The following is an 18,332-nucleotide window of genomic DNA, read 5'->3' on the forward strand; positions in this document are numbered from 1 at the left end:
ATTTTGGATAGGGTGGTTTTGCCTTTATTTTATTTAACTTTCCTGAAAGGGTAATCTTATTCTCAAGCCTTCCCTCTATGCAAATATTTATGTTTTGGTGATTCTGGATGCTATGGTAAAATTATAGATTCTAATGAATGATCAATTAAAAGAAAACAGATGCAAATATTTCTGCATCTGCCACCCTGTTACTTAGGGTGGAGACATTTATAAATCTRTTTTTCATTGCTCTCTGAAATCAAACTGTGCAAAGTGCTGGATTCTGCACCTGGGATGGGGCAGCCCTGGTTGTCTGTATAAAATGGGGAATGAGGTGCTGGAGAGCAGCGCCACAGAAAGGGAGCTGGGTGTCCTGGTCAGTGGTGAGTTGACCATGAGCCAGCAGTGCCCTGGCAGCCAGGAGGGCCACCCGTGTCCTGAAGGACATCAGGCTCAGCATCGCCAGCCGGGCAAGGGAGGGGATTGTCCCGCTCTGCTCTGACCTGGGGCGGCCTCAGTTCCAGTGCTGGGGACAGTTTTGGGTGCCACAACACAGAACAGACATTGAGCTGTTGGAAAGTGTCCAAAGCAAGGCCACAAGGATGGTGAAGAGTCTGGAGGGGAAACCGTGAGTAGTGGCTGAGTGGCTGAACTTGTTCTGTTCAGCCTGGAGGAGAAGAGAATGAGGAGAGACCTCAGTGCAGTTACAACTTCTTGTGAGGGGAAGAGGAGGGGCAGGCACTGATCTCTGCTGTCTGGTGAGCAGGGACAGGACCCAAGGGAATGGCCTGAAGTTGTGTAAAGCGAGGTTTGGGTTGGATATCAGGAGAAAGATCTTCACTCAAAGTATGTTTGGGCACTGGAACAGGTTCCCCAGTGAAGTGGTCACAACACCAAGCCTGTCTTGATTTCAATAAGCATTTAGACAATGGTCTCAGCCATGTAGTGTGACTCTTGGGGTGTCTTGAGCTGGGCCTGGAGTTGGACTTCAATGGTTCTTACTGGTCCCCTGCAACTCAGCATATTTTACAATTCCATGTTTCTATTATTCTATGAAATTTCAGAATAGTTGCCAGCCCTGCTACAGTTGAGTAGTTAAGAAGAAATTAAATGGACACTTGGGAAAATTTGTAGCTTCACTTTTGAAGTAATAAAATGCAACTTATTTCTGTTTGACTTTATAAAGCTGTTTAAGGTAATTATATACAGTAGGTTTTGCACTTTATAGTGCTTGTTCACAAAAATTCTACTATGTCAAGTATCAACTAATTGAATCCACTTACCAAATCATGTAAAACTGTTTCCAAGTTATGGCTGTTTATTCAAGTAACTTTCTTGTGAGGTTTTTTTGTGTGCTTTCGTTTCATTATCAAACTAGATTCACACATTTTTGCTCCTTGTTTCAACCAAGAATGACTAGATGGAGGCAGAGATCATCAGTCACAGCTTTTGTTCATTCTGTGTATAAAAGTAATTAATGCAGGCCAACTGAATGTGTGCTAATTTGCATCTGAAACCATATTTTACTATATCAAAATTCACATTTCTCTATGTAATTTGGTTAATGTTCTTGCTGGCTGTTTTTTCTTTGAATACTATAGCTTTCAGCCTTGCAGTCAATCAATAGCAATTTCTTTCTGCCACTCCTTCCTCCTCTCCTCTTTGCCTCTGCCTCAGTGTGTGTGTTCTCCACAGGCTGGAGCTCGCTTCTGGCATACTCACAGGGAACATGTAGCAGCAGCTTATTCTCTACCACAACCTTGACAGGAGCCCAACATGTTGTATGTCACCTGTGGGGACAACCTTCTCACTCTCTATAACTGTCCGAAAAGAGGTTATGGTGAGGGGATGTTGGCAATAGACAGGACAAGAGGAGCTGGCTTCAAGATGTGCTTCWATGAGAGGTTTAGATTGTTTATTTAGAAAATTTCTTCACCAAAAGGACTGTCAGGCACTGGAACAGACTGCCCAGGGAAGTATTTGAGTCACCATCTGCAGAGGTGATTAAAAGACCTGTAGATAGGGATAGATAGGGAGCCTGGGCATATGGTTTAGTGGTGGACTTGACAGTATAAAGTGTCCAGTGGGGCTTGGTTGTCTTTGAGGTCCTTTCCAATTCTATGATGAACCTTCTGCTAATGTTTCTGTTCTTAAAGGTTACACTTCACATATCAAAAGTAGATAAATGATAAAAGAGTAGATGAACCAGAGGTACTCTTGCTGAGTATCTCTTATGCTTCAGTCCTGATCCTAAGGGCCTCTTTCTGAATGTGGAAATGACATAGTGTTGCCTTTATTTGTTATTCCTTTTATTATCTGATGGGGATTATTATATTATGGGAGTTATGGCAGTCAATAGTCTTCCAAGTACGGGAGTACTGAGACAGGCAAAGGCATCTCCTTATAACTAAGGTGAAGTAGTAACAATAATGAGAAAAACTCTGAGAAGTTCCTCTTAACCTGATGGTTTTCTACAGATAATAAGTTAGCATCTGCTCTTTATTATTAATATTGTTACTAAATTGTACTGTTGTGTTTTTGCAATTTGAGTGCTTGCCATTCACACTGGCAAAGTTTAATAGATCCCTGTTGAATTTAAACCACTTGGAGAGTTTGAGAACAACTGAGTATAGATGTGTAATGAAAATGTTTATGGTATAAAAATGGGATTATGTTTAAATTACACATCTCAAGAGCATGCATCCCAGAAATAATTGAAATGCTGCTTGTATCAAGTATGATCATGAGAATATATAAATCTGTGACAAAGTGGTTGGATATTCAGGCATGAATGAAACATCTGAACAGTTCTGCTTAGCAGAATTGTTGTCATACTAAATGGATTATAAAGGCCTGTAATGCCTGCTGCATACCAAAACTAAAGCTGAGCAGTGATTTGTAGAAAAAGCAGGTATTGCAAGTATTTCTCTTAGAGAGTTCAAGARCTGCTGGCCATGTCTAGCAGATAAGAAATTTTGTATTGATGTATTTATAGAAAGAAAAACTGAATATCTTCAGACTGATCTTATTTTTCATTATTATAGTAAAATCTTACCTGTATTGAGGTGGATTACTACAATTGTAAGTAATAAAAATTGATTTCTCTTGGGAATTCCAGCTTTTTGTAAAGTCTGCAAATTGCTAATGAAAGTACTGGAAACATCATGATGTCTGTATAAAGGATTTTTCTTTCAGCATAGTCTGTGCAGAAGATATTCTTTCAATTACTTGAAATCATTCTATTTTAAGAATAAGAGCAGCTAAATACCATCATTGGCTGTTGACATTCATTACATATGAATACTACCTATCTATAGAATTCTAGAATACCAGAATGGATGGGGACCTCAAGAATCATCTGGTCCAAACTTTCTTGGCAAAAACACAGTCTAGACAAGATGGCTAACTCTGTTCAGCCAAATCTGAAGTGTCTGGTTTGGAAGTAACACTTGSTGGGAATTAAAAGGATGGAAGAGGAAAGACTAGGAGAGTTGAGATTGTTCATGGAAAAGAGAAGGCTTTGAGATGACCTAATTGAAACCTTCCAGTACATAATGGGAGCCTACAAGAAAGATGGAGGGAGACTACTTACCAAAAGGGCATGTAGTGGACAAGACATGGGGGAGTGGATTCAAATTGAAAGAGAGTAGGTTTAGACTAGATACTAGGAAGAAATTTACTATGAGAGTGATGGGTCTTGGGAACAGATTGCCCAGAGAAGCTGTGGATGCCCTGTCTCTGGAGATGTTCAAGGCCAGGTTGGATGGGGCTCTGAGCAGCCTGGCCTAGTGGAGGTGTCACTGCTCATGGCAGGTAGATTGGAAAGATAGGATGCTTAAGGTCCTTTTCAAACCAAGCCATTCTGTGATTCTGCGATGATTCTATGATCCTTGGATGAGTATGCATTGAAAACCATTGTTTGCATCTGAATTGTGTTTTGAAGACTAAAATGTCAGTTGTGATGTTCATAACATGAGCCTTAAGTGCTTCATAATCGGTATTGGTTAGGTTTAACTTTAAGAATTCATGGTTTGTTTTTTTTTAATCCTCTAAGAGTGTTAATGATTTAAAATCTCTTCTATCCCCACATTAGGATAGTACTGYTCTTTGAAGATTTGGGTTCTCAAGGCAAACATGTGAAAATAATGACCAGTTTTCTAGATTTAAGCTAGAAACTAGATAACCTGTAATGATATGGCCCCTTTCTTTTGAGTTTGTGTAGCAAGATTCTTGGTCAAACTAAAGTGATAGCAAATTACTATAGTGTAAGTATGGTTTAAAAAAATAGTGGATGGAGAAGTTTYCATGTAGTTCCATTTCCCACAGGCTTATCTTACAGATTTCCTGTTTCCATTTATAATTATTTTCTTGTTCATTTTGGAAAAGCATATCATTATGCGTTGGTGTTTTGGTTTTGCTTGTTTGTTTGTGTTTGTTTTTTGTAGTAAGTGATATTGACAGCAATGAAAATCGTAGTGTTGAATCAGTCTGGACTGTTTCCTGGAGGGAGTGGGCTGGCAGTGAGGGTGATCAGATGGCGGAATATTATTACCGGGTTTATTGGTACACTGAATTCCATTCCACTTTAATTTCACATTCATTCTATGTGGTCCCATATGAGTCTTCATCTCAGGATCTCAATGTCTTTGGCACTGCAATCCTGCCTGAATTTAGCATTCTTGAAATTGTGTTTTTACATATTTCCTCAGAAAGTGATAATGGAGTGCTGGTTTAAGTACATCTTTTATATATGAACTCAAAAATCCATTATGAACCATTTTTTCTTCCCTAGCCCTCCCCACCACTGCCACTGCTTCCTCCTACAAATACACATTCTTGCTTGATTTTTGGAGAAGTGGTGCAGGTTCCCAATTCCTGGTGTTGCCTTGAACGACCAGTTTTTAATAATGACACAGACATGGTTAAGGGGATAAAAAGGGTTTTACCTCGGTATTTGGGGTCCCAGGTGCACAACTTGATGGCAGAATGCACACCCGTGTACAGCACGGATACAAGTTTTATAGGTTTCAGGAATTAGCATATCTATCTAGGATTCCCCAATAAGAAACTTAACAAATGCAGTAATTCCCCCTATTCTAATGAATCCCCCACCAGATGAGGCAAGAGCCCAGTTTACACAAGATGTTCTGGACAGAAGGCTTCACCGAAGGCTGGAGCCTCGGGTTTAAGATAGCACAGGGCAYGCTGACTCCTTCCTCAGGATGTTTGGTCTCTCTGCCCAGCAGAACGCCTAAACTAAGCTGCAATATCAGCTCCAGGAATTACAAGCATGTGGGCTAAGGGGCACAGGCAGATGCATAGAGGGTACAGAAAGTGTAGAAAGGAAAAGCAAAAATCATCAGGCATCACTGGAACTCTAAAGCTCCAGGTGACAGTGACAATAGGAATTCCTCAGCATGAACTTGAATATTTACAGTGTGCCTGTGTCTATGTTCATGATTTTGTACTAGTGGATCTTGATGGGTAGCATGAAGAGTCCACTTTGTGCTAGCTGTTGTTAATCCCATTCTGATACATGCAAGATATACTGGCTTCTCTTTCTACTTCACATGATGTTTCAATTGCATATTGCTCTTCTCGTCCTACCAAATCAGTTACTCCTTATAACCTCTGAGGTACTATCTAGAATTAATTTCTTATTCTATTTCACATGCTTCAGTCAACCCTTGCTTTATAACTCTTCATGTTTTCTGATTGAGGCGATTCCGAAGACCATGTGATGATAATACTGAAACGAGTTCCAGACAAGTTACACAGTCTTAGGTACAAGGCTAGCCTTTTCTTGGGTTCTCCCCTGCCAGTCTACTTGACTGCTCCACTCTGGTGAGATCCCACCTGGAGTACCGCGTTCAGCTCTGGAGCCCTTAGCACAGAAAAGACATGGATTTTGAACCTGTTGGAATGAGTCCAGAGGAAGGCCATGATGATCAGAGGACTAGAGCATATCTCTTATGGGAAAGGCTGAGAGAGCAGGAATTGTTCAGCTTGGAGAAGGCTCCAAGGAAGACCATTTGGAAGCCTTTCAGTACCTGAAGGTTGTTTCAGGAAAGCTGGAGAGGGACTTGCCTCTTTACCTTGATGGGGGTTAGGCAATGAAACAGGTTGCCTACAGAAGCTGTGGCTGCCTCGTTCCTGGAGTGCTCAGTGCCGGACTGGTTTGAGCTTGGTTTTTTTGACACTTGGAGTATTACTTAAATTACTTATTATTTAAATCTCTTTCACAGATTTTTATAGATTAACATACCGTAGTGTCCTGCAAAAACTTCAGGAGTTTCCATATACACTAACTGCATGTACATTTAATAGGCAGTATTTATTCCTGTGGTGTCATTGCCAAAGGTAGAAGCCAGCAGGAAGAACAGAATGCAAAAGTATGGGAACTATAACTGTAGCAGTTAGTGGAAGTAGTAATTAAAAATAAAAAAATCTATTGAGACAATAACATTTTCAAAAATGTCCTGTAAGTGCAGACTGTGCATTGGCAATGTTGTCTGCAAATACAAGGTTAAAAATGGGATGATTACAGTAATTTTATGCCAAGAGTTGGAACAAATTTTGCTAGAATACATAAATAAAATTTTGGTGAACAATTCAAAACATCTTTGGTTTCAATAGATGTTACTGATAAGCATCAGAAAATATTTGATATATTGCTTTATSATGCTTTCATTGATTACTTTTGTGGGTGTTTTTTGACTGTCCCCACTAAGAGGCTAGAGAGAACCAACAATTTCTGAGTTGTTAGAAGGACAAAGTGATAGCTGAGAAAGGGACATTTTAAGTAAAATTTGGCGAAGATGAGTGGGAGCTAGTATCTGAAAGTATGTTGTGAAAACTTTCAATAATCATTTTAATTTTGTGTTTCTGTGCATTGAAGGTATCCTGAATTAGCAACTGTGTGCAGAAATCCCAATACTCTAATTTTGTATCCTGGAGCTGAAGCAACCAATTTGGAAGAAGTTGCAGTGATGCCTTCTAGCCCATCTGTTATGATCATCATCGATGGAACATGGAGTCAGGCTAAAGATATATTTTACAAAAATTCTCTTTTCCGCCTTCCCAAGCAGGTGAGTTATAATATGTAAAATAAAAATTTAAAGTTTGTCTAACAGATGCTTGCTTCTGTTCAGCCACAAGGGAGTGGCTTTCTAATCAGCTAACAAGAGAAAGACAATTTGAGCAATTGTAGAAAGCAATCTGTAAGATTGTAAGGAAGATGATTGTAAAAATTGAGGGTTTCCACTTTCTTACTTGAAATTTGTTTTTGCTTGTTTTTGAGTTAGTGTATGTAACTTCAAAGCTAATCGTTTTGAAAAATTTAAAACTGATTTCTATAGAAAATTTTGATGTCTTATTTAAGATGTTGGAATACATAGATATTAATTAAGACAAGCATTTCTTTTTCCCTGCATAAGTATTTCACATTGCAGAAGTAGGAAACCTGAAAATTGAATTTTGTAGCCTGTCATAAAAGTGTCACACTCTTCTCACATGTGTSGTCTCCACCATATTAAAAACTCTGACTTGGCAAATGTATGGCCAGTACGGCTGACCGTTTGTATGAACAATAATTTTGTGTCTTATTTCTTAAGTATTTCCATAAGACTACAATTATTTGTCTGGGTGTAATTTTTTTGACCAAGCTGCCATTTTTATCTAGGAACATTACTGAAAATGTATTTTAGAAAAAGTATTAATACCAACAGTTCTTCTAATGGAAAAAATAATTTTCTTCATCATTGGATCATCATTGATGAACATTGGATTAAAATTATGCTTTTAAAATTACTAAATCCTGCCAAAGGCACATTGGAATTGATAAAGACTTTGAAGTGAATGAACATGTAAAAATAATAAAATGAAAATACACTAAGATACCACACCAAGAAACTCTTGGAAAATGGAGCAGTAGTATTGAACCATGATGCATGAAACCTTATTTAACACAATTATTAAATATCTAATAATTCATATATATATGTACATTCAATAAGATCCAGTTTGTTACTATACTTTAGATTTACTTCACTTTACATTAGATTTCACCAAGACATTAAAATGTATCTGTGTGCTACAGGAAATGAAAAAATATTTAATGTTTGCAAACAAATATGTTTCTACCATAGGAGGTTATTACACCAGAAAGACTAGACATAAATCACATCTATATATGATTTTATAGACACCTAATTTGCTTGTAACTGTTTTCTGATATTATTTTAAGATGTTTTGTACAAAATTTCAAAGCTGTAGRAGCAAATGTAGGTGTAGAGTGTTAATCTATAATCTTCTGTTTGTGAACTTGGATAAAAACGTGTGACAACGTGACAGCCGGGAGAGCAGGTTTTCCAGGTGGAAGTTGTTAAGAGTGTACTGTGTATCTTCACTCCCTGCAGTCGGCAGCTCTCTGCAGGGCTTAAGACTTCTGAAAAGTCTATTGGATATGGTTTGTCACTGGGGTGAGTCACAGACTTCCTTTCTGAGCAAGTTCAGAGGCATTGATTTGTGAAACAGTGATGCAAAGAGTCATACTTTAAGCTCTAGGGAAAAACGTCAGCAGATAGGAGGAATATAAAAACCCTTCTTAGGAGATTTGCTTCTTTGTGTGTACTTGAATTCTCTATTGCATCGATTTCAGTCTTTATCAGCTGCAGTTATTAATCAACACTTGGTACTTTTTTTCTGGTCTTCTTTTTTGACAAAAGGTTTATTCTGCCATCCCTACCCTTCTTTTTTTTTTAATTGGAATTGCAATGCAGCTCTTGTTTTGAAGAGTGAGAGAAGGTTATGATAAAACTATCTGCGAGTAAATGCCGGCGCTGCTAGGGAGTAAATTTTGTTCACCCTGTGACAGTGTTCTGTTTCATCTTTCTCACTGAGCTAGACACCACAGCCAACACTGTAGTGTTTTTCTGGCTTTTTACTGTTTCTACATTACTTTTTGTTTTCTGTGCCACATTTCATATTTAAATACCCTATAACTGATTATCTATTTGAGTGGAGGTTTTGCTGATCATGTCTTGAAACTTTGGGTTGATAATGCAGTTTTATGAGACGGAAGTGAGTAGAATATCACTATATTTGAAATTTGAGAAGGCAGGCTTTGGCCCCAGAGAGGATGAGATGTATATGACAACAGCTAAATAGAAGGGAAGTTAAAGGAGAAGAGGATGAAATTTCTGTGGACATTATCTGTAATATAAATCTGTATATATATCTGTAATATAAATCACCTAAATGGTGATTTGAGCTTTTAGTCAAAATTCTAGAGGCAGAAAAGAGCTATTTTAGTAATGAAAAGGTTTGCAATTCTTAATTGCAAGATTTACTACAAAGACACAATAGATTGGAACGCGTTGAAATGAATATTTAATTGTAACAGCTTTGCTGATTTTGGGTAATACAAACTGCTATGTTGAATGATTTTCAAGATACTGTAGGATATTTTAATACATTTTGCTGTTGTTTTAAATTTGTATTAAAATCTCGAGATCTTCAATTAAAAGCTCTTTTAATTAACAGCTCAGTCAGCAGAGCATTTTTCTTTGAACTAAATTTTAAAAGAAATTTAAATTGCCCTGTTCCAGAAGGCCCCAGAGGAAACATATTTATGAATCTAACATATTTAACTTTATCAGAAGGTTGTAAATTTTTGTCTTGATCCAGAATCAATCTTATTGTCTGGATTTTTTTCATAAATTTCAAAGCATGAGTTTGGACAAACTTTATGACAGAATCTTATAAGACACTGGGCTTATAAGATTCTGATCACAGAATCACAGAATCAGGTAGGTTGAAAAAGACCTTTGAGGTCATCAAGTCCAACCTACGACAGAGCAGCACCCTGTTAACTTGGTGGCACTGACATCAAGTACCACAACCAGAATTTCTTTAAATGCCTTCAGTGACAGTGACTTCACCACCTCCCTGGACAGCCCATTCTAATGGGCCCAATCACCCCTCCTGTGAAGAAATTCTTCCTAATGTCCAGCCTAAACCTCCCCTGGGGCAACTGAAGACTATGTCCTCTTGTCCTGTTAATTGCTTGGGAGGAGAGAACAACCCTCACCTGGCTACATTGTCTCTCCAGGCAGTTGTAGAGAGTGATAAAGTCTTCCCTGAACTGCCTATTCTCCAGCCTAAAGATCTTCAGCTCTTCAGCCTCTCAACACAGGATTTTAATAATCTTTAATATGATTATGCTATTTACATATTGTGCTTCATGAACTGTCACCCTCTGGAAAAGCATGTATTCCATGATGTTTTGCATAGCCACAACTGAGAAGAGGTCTTCGGTATTAGAGTGCATACTGCGGGCTTTCTTACAAAAGCAGCTATTTCAAWGGTGGTTCAGAGAAGGTATTCAGTTACCTTGGAGGAGTTGATGCAATTAATTTGACAGAAGAACTAGCTGGTTGGCACAGTTCATGTAGTGGCATATTGTATGAAGCAATTACAGACCACTRTGGGTGAAGCTGCTTCTGTTTATGAGGAGGTAAGTACAGCATAGGGAGAAGAGGAGGCTAATCCTCCACTTTTGGCCTTCTCCTCCTTCAGTGCCAAATAAGAATTGAGTAAGTTAACCTACTGACAACCATATATATAAAAAAATAGACCATCTATCCCAAGTACTTACTGTTTTATCAGAAGTCAGTAATACTTAAATAATTTGCATTTATGGATAAGTATTTCTGCACCACTGTTGTAAATCCAGGAATCTGCAGTCCAAAACCTGAATGAATAACTTCTATCACCTGATATTGTTTTCCTTTTTTAAAGACCCAGTGAAAATCTTGAGGTATCAAGCTTATGCTGGATAATTGTAGAAAATAAGTATGCATCCCTTAGAAATATTGGAAAGTGCTACAAAACACTTGACTTTGTTGGTCCTTTTTCGGGAGGGATGGGAAGTGGACGATAGAGAGAAAGTTTACAGGCACTTTCTGGATAGTGTGGTTTCTTATGATTTTTACTGCCTTCCTGATCTTGTGGTTGACCAAATTGCAGCCAGGTCAGGACAGGAGGGTCCCTGCCTGGCCTTAACTCTCTCCGTCCCCACTCTTGAGGTGGTTTGGGGCTATCTTGCTGGGACACTGAGGCAAAGCTGGGTTCCAGGGCTGAATGTGGCAGGACCTGAGGAAGTATGTGATTATTCTGAGGCTTTGAAGGGCTTTGCACTGAGCCCTGTGCCCACTGGAGGGGAGATTGGTCACCTTTAGGTGAAGGCTTTGAAGTCCTTTTTTGTTGCATGTGTTTGCCCCCACCCTGGAACCCCTAGATCCATTCTGGTCCAAGGAGTATTGTGCTGCTTTCTGTGTGAGGCCGTGTCTGTGAATCCTGAAGGCATGCATCTGTCCTGGCTCGCCTGCCATCTTGTCTGGCTCACCCCTGGGGTGGGGGACAATGGAGTCCCCCCCTTGCCATTGTGTGCCCTGCTGTCAGCCCCGGGGAGAACTAAGTGCCCTTTAAGGCTCACTGGCTCTGATTTGGGGCTCAGCGGAGCTTTTGCACCTCTTAGATCCTGTTTGCTGCTGCCCCATGTGCTCCCTCCTCAGAAAGCAATAATTTGGCAAGAGCGATGCATATCAGTGTGCAAGGTGAGACTGAACAGCAGTGGCACTGGGAGCTGCACCATGCTGTGCTGACACCCTGTCTGTCCCTTGCCCAGGTTCTGGAGCAGCTCTCACTAATGCAGTGGCATCACATTTGATTTTGAGAACTTTGGAGGAGGGAGCAGAATTCATATTCTGGTATTTAGGTATCAGTAGGTAGTTTTAAATGAATGTAGAATGGTGTATGTAAACTGTATGTCTCTCTTATTTTAAGCTTACATCAGTCTAGCTTACAGTCAAGAAAAAATTAATTTTAGATAGTAATGGGGCATAAAGTGTAGTTCACTGATATTGTTTTGCTTTTTCTTCCTATGTTATACATAATTTGTGTATCTAGTAATCTGTAATTTGACATTTTGTAGTGACAATACTTTGTAAATATCTCAGAAGGTTATGGATTATTTTCACAAAGTTACAGTGTTCCAGTTTTAATGTTACCATTTGCACAGCTAGTTTGACTTCTTGTTTCCATCTTAATTCACTGTTAGTCTGGATGGCGTCCCTGCTTGTGCGTGAGTGGGCTCAGTTTGGGATTGGGGGAAACTTTGTATTCACTGTGACTCTAATTCTTTGTTGATGCACTCTTCTGCTACTTATTGGGCATAATAATGTCAGCCTCATTGTGCCAACAAATTCTATTTATGCATTCATAACAGCATTGCTGTTATTCGTATTCATATATTCAATGCCTCATTTTCTTTTCCCATCATGCCTGCACAATTTCTGACACATCTGTTTTGTTTTCCTTATACTTTCTTTGTTACATGAAAATTGGTATCATCAGCTGAAATCTGKTTTTTTACAGCAGATTTTTAACCTTTGTGGTTTAGTGTTCAATTCAGCTTGCACTGTATGTTTAAAATCTGCTTGACTAGTCATGAGCATTTGTGAATGTATGCATGTACTATCAAGCCCTGGTGCTCAAGCAAGTTGATATTTTGGTATCCAATTTAAGATTATGCTCGTGATCTCTCTTGCTCTTCCTCTCTCTTAGTTCTCACCCTTCTATTCCTGAGGTGGAATTTGTTTTCTAACCAGCTTTCTTGGAGCCCAAGGTGTCGCTTTTCAAGACTTGTAACAGATCTGTCTGCAGTCTTTCTTGAACTTTAAAAAAATATGAGGTGGCTTTGAGATCAGGGAATCATCAGTACATCTGTATACTGTAACTATTGTTTTAACAGTTGAAAATAATTTGTATGTTTCCTCTCCTGCAAGAGAATTTAGAGTTCCAAATACCTTATTGAGAGCATATGGCAGAACCACCCAGAAATTGCAAGAATGTATGTATACAGACCTTGATTGTATTCAGAGGTTTTGACAAACGCTGTCTATACAGTCATTTTAGTGAACATTTAGAGATTTGGAGGCTAGCATTTATTTTCAATATCAAGAGCATCTCTTTTCAGTAACCTTTGAAGCAAAAACCTTCAATAGTCAGGAACTATTTTAACTGATGCAAAACAGGTTCTCTATATGAGCATTTTTAGTGAGGGCCATGTAATTTAAAATTATAATTATAATTCTGTTGATCTGTTCACTTATCTGCATCAGGAAAGGTCTCATCTCCTGTGTGTTAGCCTGCATGATGTGTATATAAGGTCATGCATCCTTTTCCAAGGAGGAGAAGTCATTCCTCCAATGCTCTAAACTTCCAGGACACTTGATGCCAAGGAAGTTCTTGAAATAAAGTATCCAGAATCATCTTTTGGCCACAAAATTTACATTCAGCTCTAGAATTTTCTGTTTTCTGAGGACAGTTGTGTCTAGTTGCCTTCCCACACAGTCAACAGTGAAGACTTGGGAAGTCTGAACATCACAGCTAAGATTATCACAATCCCTGATTTTTGCTGGAGTGCTGCATACTATTGGCCATGTTTCTGCTTATGCTTTCACATGTCTAAAAAGATGGTGGTATGCCTGTACCAAATAACTTAGAGGAAAATCTCATAAAGAATAGGATTAGGAGATCCTAGGATATATATGCAGTACTGGGCTATGTCAGTGCCACTGTTGAAAATAGGTGACATATCTCACAAGTTTACTGGAGCTGTTCACCCACCTGCTTCATGGCTTCTTTAGAAGCAGTCTGAAGCAGTGAGCAGAGGTCACTTTTGACAAGTCGCTCACCAAATACATGTAATAAAACTTTATGCCATAAGAAGAAATATTGTCATGGATAAAAAAAATTCTAAACAAGGAATCCATAACTGGTCTGTTTTTATAGTGATGCTAATTTTATTTTACAGTTTTTAGAGAAGTTGTTAGTGAAGGCTGCAGCGAATCCCTGTTGTTCAGCGCATGCTAAAGTAATGCTGAAGGTATACTGGTTAAGTAACAAAATGCCATCATGACATTAAGTTATTTAAGGTGGTAGTGACAACTCTGTGGAGAGTTGTATAAGGAATGTGAAGTTCAGTAACTGGACATTAACATCGGAATAGGATGTTAGCATAATAAATTCACCATAGATAAATGTTAATGAAAGCATAATTAAAAAAAACTTTTTTTTTTCTTTTACCTTCTTTGAAAAACTCTTAACTGGACACTTTACTTGTCAGCAGTGAGATTTTGGGATTATAATAAGTTCGATGAAAATATCAATTAAGTGCCCAAGAGCTAGATGCACATCTGCTTGCTTGAGTACATGCATAGTATCCCTTTCAGGCCCAGAGGCCTCCTATTAAAAACCAAATGCACAAAAATTCACAAACAATTAGAAAAGAACTTGGGCATCTAACTACATTATCTGTGTATATTTTGGACTTTACATACATAGGAGACAATATTTCAAATCCTGAACCAGATCTGGAATTGTTRAATTGTCATGCACCTAGGCAATACCACTGATGATGAGATTTTTTTCTGCTTTGAAATCTTGGTACCAAATACATCTTGAACACTTCTTGTAGCAATACAAATTGAAAAAAATTATTTGTTGGTCCAGTGGAGACATCCTTTTAATTGTTAATTGGAAGTGGGATTCCAATTTGTTGACATTCTGTTTAGTAGTAATAATCAAATATTCAATGTATATTCAATGTATATTCAATTGTGTATAAAGACTCTCAACATACAGTCTTTGTAGACTTACTTCCATGACATGTAAAGCAATACCTATAAAGCCTCAAAAAACTGGCTCGATGAGCCTCTTAAGAGGATTTAGGGTTTTTCATGTACTCAAAATTAGACCCATGGGAAAAATTCTGACAAGATATCCTCTAGAGGGCAAAAACCAGAAAGAAACTGTAAAGGCAAATTCAGAAAACCAGAGAACTCTGGCAAAAGTTTAGAGCAACATAGAATCTACATAAAACACTACAAAAAATTTATACCCCGTTCAACCTAGCAGGCTCCAAGCCCTTGCAATTATGAATTATTCAAAACTTCAAGAAGAGGAAATTAGAAGAAGAAAGAGAGACAGAAAAACTGTAGCAAAGAACAAACATAAGTACCACTCCTGTTTCAGCTGATAGAAATTCCAGTAAGAAGTAGAGCTGCTCCAGCATTTATTTGTAYCTGAGTTCATTGCAGCTCAACTTACCTGGTTTTTGCTGCCTTGGTAATTAGTTCAAGGTCTTCTGTAATATATGCAATGTATCTTGCACACTTTAGAACCATAGGATGGTTTGGATTGGAAGGGACCTTAAAAATCATCTAGTTCCAACCCTTTCTACAATGAAGGAAACTACATCAGTGGACAAGGAAAGGGCTCCATATGTCATCTATCTGGATTCCTGTAGACGTTTTAATAGGGTACCCCACAAYAACTTTTTCTCTAAATTGGTGAGTGATGGATTGGATAGGGAGACTTATGGATGAGGAAGTGAGTGGACAGTCATGTCCAGGGGGTTGTGGTCTATGGCTCACTGTTCTGATGGGGATCAGTGGCAAGCGGTGCTGTCAGTGGTCCGTATTGGGAGCAGTGTTGTTTAATATCTTCAGTAATGACAGAGACAAGGGGATCAAGTGCACCCTCAGCAAATTTGCAGGTGACACTATCTGAGTGGTGGGATGACCCTCCTGAAGAGTGGGATGTCATCCAGAGGGACCTGGACAAGCTCAAGAAGTGGATTTGTGGGAACCTCATGAGGTTCAACAAGGCCAAGTGGAGTGGGGGTGGACTTAATGATCCTTAAAAAGTCTGTTCCACTTAAACTACTCTATGTAGTTTAATTAAATAAATTAAAAAGCCTGGAGGTTTTTATGTCTTTCTATGTGTGATGGGCTTTCAGCTTAGGTATCCTAGCCAAATTTATTTCAGAGTAGTTAAACATTGTCTTAAATTCAGTTTCCCCCATTTTTCAATTGAATTTAGGTGTTCTGTGTTATACACAGAAGTTCTGATGGCCTTGTAAGGAAAAAGAAAATGTGATCTGCTAGTAGGTGAGGTAAATACTACTATATGCTTTCTTTCTTAAATATTTTTAAAGCTGTTTGCTCATACTTATATGAAATCTTAGGAATCCTGTGGTAAAATGCATCATCATAAAGCCGTTAAAATAGGTTGTATGTTTGCCACCTATTAAAGACGCACATAATGGTTTAGAGGCGAGACCTTGAGGGTGATTTATTAACTTGTTTGTGGCAATAAACTGCAAAGTTTCAAGGTACCACACCAATGTTCTTACTCAGCACTGCATTTGTCAAAGGGTCATTCCTGCTGAGTTTATTTACTCCCTTCTGTCTGACCTTTTTGTGACATTCTCACTCTGTGCATAATATGGTAGAGGAGTCTGCAAAACATGCTTCTATTTGCAAACAATATAATCAGGTTGTTAAGAACACTTACTGGTAAATTTAAATACTATAGCACTCCAAAAAGCCCCTCAAAATTATTCATTGTCTTCAGTACAAAGGAAAAGTGTACAAAAGGTGTTATCGATGACAAGAAACTGTGGTCTTTGACCTCATAAACTGGTTAATTAAAAGCATTGCTGCCACTTCGTAGTTGATGTGCTGCCTTCTGAAAAGGCCTTATAAATTTGAAATGTCCGGCTATATACTGTCTAGAATTCCAGTCAATGGGAAAGAACTTCAGCAATTGTCAGACACGGGGAGCCTTTCCTGTTCTCAGCTTCTGAGAAGTATGGCCCAAATCTGTTACTGTTTGGAAGATGGTGTGATTAAATATTTATGAAACATTTAGGCATTTCTGTTTCTTTTCAGTTGTTCACTGACCATCTTGTAATATGCCTGAGCAGTTGTCAACACAAACTGCTCTCTGAGATTCCAGAGTTTTGATCTTTTGCCAAAGTCAGTCACATCAACATCTGCTTTAAGAATTCTTTGCCAATTTACCTTGTTGCTCATGTCAAAATTTCATGCTGTGCAAAGTGACTAGCATTTATTTGTGCTAGTTTTTGAATTGTGTTTGTGGTTTCTCTGTTGCCTCTGCTGGGTGAGCTTGGGTTCACAGATGGTATGGGATGCCTGAGAGTAAGTCTTATCAAGCAGTTTGCTTGAAATGCTGTCATCACATGGACTCTTTGGGAGAACATTCTTTCCCCTCTACTGTAGGAGTCAGTGAAAGAATGTGCAGACTATTCTCGGGACCTCATTGAGCACTAAGGAAGGAACTGCTCATGGAGTGTAGAAAGTGAGGTACGAAGAAGCCTGCTCAAAACACTCTTGCCACTCTTGTTTAAAAGAAAAGAAAAACAATTTTAGAAAACCCCATTCCTCTAGAGGTGCACCTGTTTTTAAATTCTAGTGGTGCTACTGGAATTACTAGGTGTAGAGTCCCATGGGCTTCCCCTGAAGGATTAAATGCTAGACAGGAAGTCATAAAATGCCATTTAGTTTAAAGCAAATTGTATGGCAGATGTGATAAAAGTGTCAAAAGAAGTAGGACACTGAATTGTAGTTGGCTGTAGGGTCTCCTGTTAGCAATTCAACTTGTAACAATACCAGAGCTATCAATGCAAAATTGGCACTGTGCATAGATGAGCAAATTAACTGAATTTAATTTTTTTCATTTTCCTGTTTATAATGGATAAAGTAATGAATGTGTTGGTTGAGAAACTGCAATGGTTTGAGGTGCATGAATAATTGTATTATATTATTATAGTGCTTTGTAACAAAATATGGGGTCCTCTGGTATGTCCAGATAATAAAACTTCATTTGGGAGTTTTCCATTTTCAAGGCCAGAGGATTAAAGTATGAGCAGTGCTTTGTTTCTGAAAGCATGTCCAAAAATGAGAAGAATTTCATTGCTGGGGCAAGCAGCTATTCTGAAATGTAACCTGCCATTTAGATAAATTCCTTCTAGAGAAATTTAAAACTTCTTTCTAATGTAGTCAATGCTCACAGACACAAGTGTAATTCAGTTTATGTTGTATAGCCAACTGTCCGAACACCTTGAGAGAGGATTACAATTAATGTAAAAGTAGAAATATAAAAGCATTCATTCATCTTCACACAGAAAACACCAGACAGAAGGAAAACCGAAATTGCAAGAGTCATTGTTGTCATCTGGCTGTATCTTAATTGACTCTTTTTCTGATGTTTGGTCTCTGAATAAATTTTTATAAAGTCTCCTATTCAGTGAGCTCAGAAGGTGCAGAGAACAATACTGTCTTTAATCTCCAGTTATGAGACTTAGGCAAGTGATTTTATGAGGGCCAAATAATAAATAGTGCCAAGTAGTAAATTAATTCTTTTACAGTCCCCTTCTATTTTTATGCTTTCCCCTCTTTTTTTTTTTTTTTTTTTTTTTTTTT

At 38.3% G+C, this 18,332-nt stretch overlaps 1 protein-coding gene across 1 annotated transcript in view; it reads left to right on the forward strand.

Moving 5' to 3' along the window:
- DTWD2 (DTW domain containing 2) overlaps positions 1–18,332 on the forward strand; it is a 67,863-nt gene that overhangs the window by 37,549 nt on the left and 11,982 nt on the right. Inside the window, exon 6 of the mRNA XM_057373099.1 lies at positions 6,878–7,067. Coding sequence (XP_057229082.1) covers positions 6,878–7,067 — 190 coding nt within the window. The remainder of the gene's footprint in view (positions 1–6,877; positions 7,068–18,332) is intronic.

The sequence above is a fragment of the Malurus melanocephalus genome, unplaced genomic scaffold, assembly GCF_030028575.1.
Source record: "Malurus melanocephalus ecotype Western Australia unplaced genomic scaffold, MMel_1.1 scaffold_7, whole genome shotgun sequence".
In the NCBI taxonomy this organism is placed as follows: domain Eukaryota; kingdom Metazoa; phylum Chordata; class Aves; order Passeriformes; family Maluridae; genus Malurus; species Malurus melanocephalus.